The following is a 10,232-nucleotide window of genomic DNA, read 5'->3' as shown; positions in this document are numbered from 1 at the left end:
AAAGGTATACATATTTAGTACATTAAACGCGTGCATGAGAGTTAATGTACTGCTTGATGTAATCACGTTTGCCTACAGCTCCAAAGGCCGCACCACATAGTCTTAGATATTCAATTTTCTAAGTCATTTACCTCTGTGTCTGCACTATCATCATCACCAAGAAATTCTGCGTTATCCTCGTCATGAGACAAACAGATATTGTGCTAAACACAAAAGGCAATAATCATCGTCGGAACCTCTAACCCTTGTGACGTCGACGAATTTCATCCTCCTCCATCTTCCTTTTAGCAAAGAAAACGCTCTTTCGATTATCCATCCAGTTGCAGAGTGACAGTAATTGTAATTTCTATCTTCTGTTGCATGTGGCCGTAGTCTTTGTATGGTGTCAAAAGCCACGTGTTGAGAGGGTATGCTGCGTCACCTAGTATGTGGGTTCCTTGCATGGGAAACATGTCTCCTGGATTGGATTGTATCCGAACAAATAGATCGGAATTCCTCAAAACTCGTGCATCATGCACACTTCCCGGCCAACCACAATAGCAATCCAGGAAGAACATATTATGATCACAAACAGCGTGCAGTATGAGAGACGGAAATTTCTTTCTGTTTATATAGCTATCTCAATCCTGACTGGGTGGTTTAATGGGTATGTGGCTACCGTCTATAGCTCCCAAAACATCTGGAAATCCTTTGATGTTCTCGAACCCTCTTCGTCTTCTATCAACTTGAGATCCACGAGGCCATGAGATTGCATTGTGTCGCAAATAAAATGATACGCAGCTACAAATTTTCCGTACGATACCATGCACTGTTGACTCAGCAACACCAAACCGATCCGAAAGCTGACGAAACGTTTCCTGAGTTCCCTGGTACCATAACGTTATCAGTAATTGATTTACTACTGGTATTGCAACTCTTCCTCCACGACTTCTATCTAAGATAGCTTCTTCAAGTGCTAGCCTTGTGCACCAACACGTCTAGCCTCGAATTTCCAGACCAGAGAGCGCGCAAAGTGCGCGAACTCTAGTCTGGACCAAGTCGATACTAAAACGATTTCGGAAGTATTTATCAATAGCGATGCTAAATGGTAGTCTAGCAGGGTAGAATCGTTTTACCTAGATCAACATATCATTTGTAAATGCCATGAGAGCTCACGAACAAAGAAGAGACGTCTGCCATGTTTGCGGCGATATCTTGGTGGACGGCATGAAACCACGACTCCTTGATTTTTTGGCAGACCGCTAGCTAGTCTAACCTCTCGACTGGCGAGACTACCGCTCGACCAGTTGTCAAAGGTGATGGTCTAGCGACGCTGCTGTGCATGTCCTGTCACCGCAAACTTGAAAATATCAAAGAACTGAAGCTGAAACTAAAACTAAGATGTGTGCGTGCACCGGAGTCTTCATCACGGCTCTGGCGTGCACTTAGCCGCCTACGCGGGTTTCACACACGCGCAATGAGTGCTAGTGCACTTAGCATAACCAATTACTGATAAACCTATCAGAATTTACAACCGACATTCCGGCTATGAGGAGCTGATTGGCTTAGATGGCTATTTCCGAAATCATTTTAGTACCGACTTGGTCCAGACTAGAGTTCTCGCGTTTCGCGCGCACTCTGGTCTGGAATTTCGAGGCTACAACACGTCAAACGTCGATCTACTTAAACGGAAATGCCTCTGAAAATCCTGATCGTAATACAGTGGAACAACTTTCTCGACATAACCTAGAATGCGAGGCTTGCTGTCTTCCCTGGTCCACACAAGGGAGCCAAGTTCCATCAAATCATCCAAGAAATCTTGTTCATCGTCAAATTCTTCGATATCAGCTAAAATCCATTCAAGAATGGAGGTCACAACAGAAGTATACAAAGCAGCCATCTAGCAGAAGAGCTAGCTGAAGGGTATACCGGCGTCATGACTGGATAGGTAAATGAATAGCCTGTACCGGCATACTAATGCATCTATTGTGCAATAAATTAGTTATACGTTACCTCACTGTCATTGCTTGTGTTCTCTAGTCAATAATTTTACAATTTTTATTTAGAAAGATGCTACGCATGCGCATATAGCTGTTACCGCCTCGTCTATCTCGCTTCGGAAAGGTTCTGTTCGATTGGTAAACGCGCCATGTCTCTTTCCACTCCATCCAACCTAACCTTTTGCAGAAAAGATAGTCCCAAACGAATACACCCAGTTTGTCTGTCAATACATATATTTCGTAAACAAAAAATTATTACACTCTACGCTAAAATTAGCAAGTTCTAAGAGAACTAGGACCCAAAGATGTCCCTAAGTACGACTAAGAGTCAAACAGTTGTCTGTTTGTCTGATTGTGTGTCTGTTTGTCTGTCTGTTTGTTTGTTTTTCCGTCCATCTCTCGGTCTGTCGGTCTGTCTGTCTGTCGGTCTATATGTATGTATGTCTGCCTGTCTGTCTGTTTGTTTGTCTGTCTGCCTGTCTGTCTGTTTTTTGTCTGTCTGTCTGTCTGTCTGTCTGTCTGTCTGTCTGTCTGTCTGTCTGTCTGTCCGTCTGTCTGTTTGTCCGTCTGTCTGTCAATACACATATTTCTTATACAAGAAATTATTACAGGCTACGCTAAAAATCAGCAAGTTCTAATAGAACTAGGATCCAAGGAGGTCCATGAGTACGACTAAGATTCGAACAGTTGTCTGTCTGTCTGATGGTGGGTCTGTCTGTCTGTTTGTTTGTCTGTTCGCTGTCTGTTTGTCTGTGTGTCTGTCTGTCTGTCTGTCTGTCGGTCTGTCTGTCAACTTCATTTATTGAAACACAAACTCTACGTTACATATCTAACGCTAAATTCAAGCAATCTACTGAGCTCAGCTTTAATTTAATGCAAACTACTTTTATTGTTTCTACTGTGTATGTTTTCATCTACTTCTCCAGGGAAGACACGTGTCAGCTTGTGGGTGTCTGTCTGTCTGATTGTCTGTCTTTCCGTCCGTTCGTCCGTCTGTCTGTCTGTCTGTCTGTCTGTTAGTTTGTCTGTCGGTCCGTCTGTTTGTCTGTCTGTCCGTCTGTCTTACTGTCCATGTGTTTGTCTGTTTGTTTGTCTGTCTGTCTTTATATTTGTATGTTTGTTTTTGTGTCTGTGTCTGTCTGTCTGTTTGTATCTCTTACTTTTTTTATCATTAATGACAGTTGTACGTTATTGGTTTAGGCTAATCTATTAAGTAGTCTCTTCTACTTACTCGTATACGTTGTTTACCGTTTCGTTTCTTCTCTTGATTGCTCACCTGTCCGCATTGCCTTTGCAGATAGTACAAAGTCGATTGGGTGATTCCGTTCCCATGGTGATTATGCACAATCTCTTTAAGGAATTTACGAAAGAAGTCGATGCCAAGCTCGTCTCACACATTTTATCTAGCGTTGGTGAAGGCAACACCGGCTTCAAAGACAGCGTACGCCCGACGGCCATGCTTCTGCAAGAAGAAGAAGAGCTGACAATCAAACGAGAGAATCTGCAGCAAAAAGCAAAAAGACTTCAAGAAGGAGAAAGAAAGTTGAAATCTTTTTCGAGTGCACGTCATCTTGACATTAACTGAACACAAATTTATTGTAGCATGACAGTAGAATTCTAGGCAATTGGTTCAGCATGATTATCTCTAAACGTAGTGATTGTGTTGAGCGTCTATAATTCGCGTTGGAGCAATTTCGGTAAAAGCTCCTCCTCCTCGCGTCAATCACGTGCGTTTAGTTCAGTAACTGTGATGAAGGACCAGGCTTGCGAGGCTACATGCCAGAGCCTAGGGCTCTGTGCCAAGAAAAGCTTCTGGCTGTAGTAGGTCAATGGCGTCAACGCCTTGGACTCCGGCACAGCTTGCACAAAAATTCGTCAGGCTGTAGAGTTTGCGCCAGATAGATACCTGGTCATTAACATATGACCAGTCAAATAATGACTTTTCGTAAATAAGGTCGTGTGACAGCTTGCCTAACGCACGCGACAATTGGTCGGGTTTTCACATTAATATCAAATTGCACCAATGGCCTTCGGTAAATTATGTGCGGTCGCAACCTATACAGAGCTGCGTGACATTCGTACGGGGATCAGCGGACGGTATTCGCCTTGCTATAGATTTTCGTATCGTCAAGATACAAAGGAACGTGTTGTTACAGATACGACAAAACATGGATCCTGGACGTTTCTGTCTTGTACTAACCACAATCTCACTTGCTACTTACTCAGCGGTGTTGCTGTTCAAATGGGAGCGACTAGGCACGGGTCGAGGTGAGCAGAACGTGTTAGCTACAAAGGGTTGTATCAAGAGAGAAAATGGAGCGTCCTTCTAGGCATGGGTGGGGTGATATCGTTAAGAGTAAAGGGTAATATCGTTAAGGGGTAATATTGTCAAGGAATAAGATGCGGATTCACTATCTTAATATGGCAACTTTGAGTTAGCGCTATAGTGCGACAGCTTTGACACCATCGCTGCAAAACGCGCTTGCAAAACGAGACGTAGATGTTGACAGTAACATTCACATTACTACAGCGAACCAGCTAGACAGGAAAGTAGTAAATCCACATGTCCTTTTAAAAGCTGACTTTAGGAAGGAGACACCGTGTCATAGAGAATTTGGCATCTCCGGGAAATTGACATCCCCGAGCCATATTCACTAGGGAATTTGGTATTCCTTCAGAAATTTCTGCATCCCCGAACAATGTATACTAGAAAATTTGGCATTACTGGAAATTTGGTATGTACGAGCCGCTTTTTCTAGTGAATATGACATCTCAAGCCGTACTTCCTGGAGAATCTGGCATACCGAGCCGTATTTCTTAGAGAATTTGGCATCCCCAAGCCGTATTTCCTAGACAGTATAGCATCTTTGAGCAGTATATATTGTAGCAATTTTTCATACCTAAAAATTTGACATTGTAATCCATATTTATAGACTGCGGTTTTGGTTCAAAATTTCTAACAAACTGATAAGTTAAAAATAGCATGTTACCCTTTTACTTAAATTTGCCACTAAAAACGTCTATTATTGTGAACTTCGTTAGCAAGTTACTCTATATCGTATAAAGTCTAGGCAAGGCGTTCTTACAAACAGTTGTTACAGCTCCATTTGTCACTTCGTTGTGACAGATGTCAACGTGAAACCAGTCCTCACAATTTTGACACAGCGCGGTATCATCACACTCTTCAGGCATCAACATGCAGTTGCGGCAAATTTCTATGTAGGTACGACGAAGTCTAGGAGTGCGTCTAGCATAAACGCATTGCGGAAAAACTGTCATTTTCTTCTGCTGCAAGCATTTGTACAAATGTTCTCTCATTCGTGATTGGCCGAATTTCAGGCTTGCTACATCATCTCCAAGAGCTAAACGTACAACAAATGCAATAGCAAACACACCACATGATGATGTCATAGTAAATAGCAGACACAATTTAACCTAAATTGTGACGCAAAGATTAACATATGGCCTATAGCTACGCACCCACAACCGGCAGACGTCATGCACTTCTTTCAACTAGCCTTACTACAGTTTAGACCGTGTAATATGCTTCTCTCTTTTTTACAACACTTCTAATATAATCTCAAAATAGTAGAAATAATTGAAAATGGTAAGAGACTATCGAGATGTACACATATAAACGGCTAGTTTTGAACCAGAACTTGTGGCATGTGTTAATCTGTGTATCGTACTAAAAACAATGACATCAGTGCGTAAGTTCGTGCACTCTAGCTCTTGCATGGTGGCACATGATCGTTCAGCACCGCACAATAATTTTAGGAAGTTCACCAGTAGTTCGTTAGCTGACTGAAAGTTTACCTACATAATAGGTATGGAACATGCAATAGCCAAGTGATACAAAGAAAGGGGTGCCTCAAACCCCCAGAGAATGTGACTTGAGGATAACAAATTCCCTAGTGAGTACGACTCGGGGATACAGCAAACAGAGACGTCAAATTCGCTGTGACACCGGCCTTCTTCTTGTTGCCAGGTCGTAGCGTTGATCAGCTTTCTCGTAGTCTCCTCCGGCCGTCGTCTTATTGACATGACGCTAACTCAAACGTACCACATATGGCACCTTACGGTCGCAAACAACAGCTCCGCCTCTTATCATCACAACGATATCACCCCATCCGTGTGTAGACGAACGCTCCATATTCTCTTTCTAGATGCTCCTGGTTGCATCTATATCAGAGCTGAACGAGAGGCAATCTCTCTCTCTCTCTCTCTCTCTCTCTCTCTATATATATATATATATATATATATATATATATATATATATATATATATATATATATATATATATATATATATATATTTCTAAGCTTGGAAGGGACAAGGGTTTTGTGACCGCTGGGTGGGTGCACAACATGAAACTACGCGAGTGTGATGATTTGAAATATGTTGTGAAGGGAAATGTGAAAAAATCTGTGCTTGTTTGATAATGTTGAAATTTGGCCTGAATAAAATAAAAATTTTAATATGTAGATCAAACATTGCTAAAGAAATGTCAGCTCCACCACTGTTGCCTTGGCTAATTCTCAACTTAAGGCTGCACATTGTCTTGTATGGCTGGGTAATTATATTAATGCTGTAATGTCCATGACTAGTTGAGTGAGGAATGTTTGTTAGGCTAGGACATGCTTGCTCCTATACAGCTCTGGCCAAAAGTTGCCGGACACATGTCATGTTTTATGCAAATTGGTCATATTTGGCTAGAAATGCAGTTATAGTTCAGTAATAAATCCAATATATTAAACAATTATAATTTGAGATAACAATATTTTTATTATAAATATTAATTATGCCCAAACGCTAACAAAACAGGATCGTTAAAAATATGGAATAACATGTAAAATAGAAAAGACATCATTTAAAATAAGAATAACAGCAACAAATGAGCAATATCGCAGTAATTTCTAGTATTTTGTACACAGTCCCTTGGCACGGATCAAAGCTGATATCTTTGTCGGCATGCAGTTCACCAGGTTCTGGCATCTCTCATGAGCTTTCCTCTGCCACTCATCCTGAAGTACAGCCTTCAGCTGGACCTTGCTGGTCGGCTGGTGACGTCGGACAGCTATTTTCAGGTCGCCCCACAGGTTCTCAATTGGGTTCATGTCTGCTGATTGCCGCGACCAGTCCATTACCCGAACATTGCTGGTCTGGAATAATCGTCTTGTTGAGACTGAGGTGTGGCATGAAGCATTATCCTGCTGGAATGTGTAGTTCTGGTCATTCCGGAACATCTCACGAGCTGCAGGTAACCTCGTATGACGGAGAATAGCTTTATTCTTCTCAGATTTCATTGTTCCGTCACAGACAGTCAGCATTTCAACTCCAGAACTTGACATGCCCAGACAATAACAGACCCAGCCATGCTTTACTGTGGGAACGATGGAGTCTTTGTTTCACTTTTCTCCGGGCCTTCTTCGTACCCTCAAATTCCCTGGAGTTGCGAACAACTGGAAACTGGATTCGTCAGACCTTATCACACGGTTTCACTGTCTTTGAGTCCATTTTTGTGCCTACGAGCCCAAGTCAGCCTCTTCCTTTCCTGGTAAGGTTTGATGAGTGGCTTCTTTTGGGCCTTGAATGACCTCAGACCATGGTCTAGCGACCTTCTGCGAGTTGTCCTGACGGAAGCAGTTAAAGCACCACCATTAGTCCATTCTTTGTGCAATTTTACTGCTGTTTTCTTCCTGTCTCTCAAACTCATCCTGCACAGGTTTATGTCGTGGTGACCCCTGGCCGTCCAGTGTGGAATATTTCCCTCACACTACCAGTTTGACGAAGTTTCTGGAGCAAGGCTGCAACGCTAGCGGGGGATTTACGAACCGTGCGTGCAATTTGGCGGCAGATGAGACCCTCATCATGCAGCACCTGGATCCTAATCCTCTCCGCCTCGGTGTAGTTCCGTGCCTTGGCCAGGGGCGTACCGTGGCCATTGGAAGTGGGGGGGCTGAAATACCCGAACACTGACACGCCCCTTTGAAAAAATTGACATTTTATACTCGCTACTAGAACTATACTCTAGTAAAGAATTGTAACACACCCACTACTGCGTAAACTCTGTTTGACACATATCAGCGTGGACCATAGATCTTACCGAAAACAGTGAGACAGTTTCGTCTGTTTTTTGTACTTCTGGTTTTGCTGATGAGACGACATGGTGTCAGTGAAGTAGTGTTGATCACGGAAACCGATGTCTGCAGCCTAGTGTGAGACACGCATGCTCGGCCTCGAACATCCAGACTGTAAACAGACGCGCACGTTTACAAAAAGCGACGTAACGCTAGTTTTCACCTGACAAAATGGGAAACGCCCACAAAAACTGGGGGGGCTATAGCCCATTTAGCCCATGCCACGGTACGCGCCTGCCTTGGCCATCGTGAGTTCGGTATGAGTCAAATTGCTCAGAAACTTATGCTAGACCTATAGCTACACTTCTGCAATAAAATTGTGGTTATTTAATATAGTTTTATAGGCTATTCTCTAAATGGCGACAAACACATCTGTAATGGAATTCGTAGCTATTCGTCAAATAATTGATATACTATGTTAAAGGCATTTTGTCATTTATAAATCTGCCTAAATATTAGTGTATTATACTCTCTTAGAGTAAACAAGTCATAATATTCAGTGCAATTCCTGATGAGAACCATATTTTTTACATTAATTATATTTTTAAGGTGTCCGACGACTTTCGGCCACAGTTGTATATATGCCCTACTGTCTTGTATCGTAAGAGCATCTGAAACAAGGTCTTCTCGTATAGCCTTTGAAATTTCCTGGAGGATTGGAGACACAAGAAGACATCTATGAGTGATAGCCATATTTTCGATTCTGATTTGGTTGCTTCTTTCACAAATATTTCCAGTGAGAAGTGCTCTGCGCATGAGTAAGAAATCCTGCCAACTTTCATCAGAACAACACCTATCATGTAATGTTTTCCTTTGTCTGTAATTCTCTATTGAATTCCATGGCTTCTACCCTATTCCCGAAAAAACTTTACAAAGGCACGTAGTTCCAAACGTTCTAATAAGAGCCCCTGCCCTTCTAGGCGGTAAGTCACGTGACCATACTGTAGCTTATTGTAATCGTGCAATAACCCATTCTGATACACGTGTAACTCAAAAACTTTAGTGTTTATGTAATATGAAACACTTTTCTTCACCACAACATCAGACTATGCTGTAACGACCAATTGCACTACCTTAAACCTAGATTTTCACTCATACGCGCATATTACAAATATTTGGAATTACTAGAAGTTGCTCCAACTATGTAGCTACGCCAACAATACACATCCGTGCACTCGCTACATGCGATTGCAAGGAATTTATTTTAAGCGACGACTCGATCTGAAAGATAAATGGGTAAGCGCTGCATATCCAGACAATGATCGATCATTACAAACGTGCGTTATATCTAGAGACTTTTTATATGATCAGTCTAGAAAACGACAGGGGAGTCGCAACATGTCCCGGGTAAACTAAACGTATTAAGGCACATCGTTAGCTTCTGTGGCGTAGGAAGATATTAACGACCGGAGGCTGTATCGTCGATATCATCATGAGTAATTATTACCTAAGCAAAAACTACCTCGCTTGCCAGACCGTAAACACATTTGCAAAAGTCACTGCAGTGTCGGATCCAGAGTGGGGTGCAGTGGGTTGCAAAACCATCTTTTCCAATAGCCGTGCTTAAATAATTTTATATAATTTCATTAGAAAAAAGTAATTTAGTATTGCTATATATAATTGCTAACGGTGAACACCGTCTTTCAAAAATTTCTGAATCCGGCGCTGCACTAGCTCAAAAAAGTAAAATTCCGGTCTACTCTGAGCGAGGGAGTTTAATTAAGCCCCCCAGTCCCCCACTTCCTACCTCGGTGAGCTTGTATCAAAAAGGCAGAGCACACCAAAGTAATTTTTTAACCTTGATAAAAACGTCTTACGTCGAAATAGTGTAGAAGCGAATGTGTGAGCACTTCTGTCTTTAGAACGTCTTTTAAAAGTGGAATTCTAATTTTTTGTCTGGAGGTGCAAAACGAGGTTAAAGTAACAATGATTCTCGCCATTTTTAGTCTTTTTGGCTCACGATGTTATATGGGTGTAATCGTACATTGTAACAAGGTGAGTGCTCTAGTGGTCTAATTACAACATACAAGACGGTCATGTCTGTATAAATAGGCTAACTCATTAACTCTAATGAGGAATCGGTTTTGTTGCGGTGTGCTGGGTTCGAATTATC

At 42.0% G+C, this 10,232-nt stretch overlaps 1 protein-coding gene across 1 annotated transcript in view; it reads left to right on the top strand.

Moving 5' to 3' along the window:
- LOC134188841 (interferon-induced GTP-binding protein Mx-like) overlaps window positions 1–3,633 on the top strand; it is a 10,559-nt gene extending 6,926 nt beyond the window's left edge. The window contains exon 9 of the mRNA XM_062657045.1: window positions 3,277–3,633. Within this exon, the coding sequence (XP_062513029.1) occupies window positions 3,277–3,564 (288 nt within the window). The 3' untranslated portion in view covers window positions 3,565–3,633. The remainder of the gene's footprint in view (window positions 1–3,276) is intronic.
- Window positions 3,634–10,232: the final 6,599 nt, after the last annotated feature.

This window comes from Corticium candelabrum, chromosome 13 (assembly GCF_963422355.1).
Source record: "Corticium candelabrum chromosome 13, ooCorCand1.1, whole genome shotgun sequence".
NCBI lineage: Eukaryota > Metazoa > Porifera > Homoscleromorpha > Homosclerophorida > Plakinidae > Corticium > Corticium candelabrum.
This window is presented reverse-complemented; position numbering and strand designations above follow the sequence as displayed.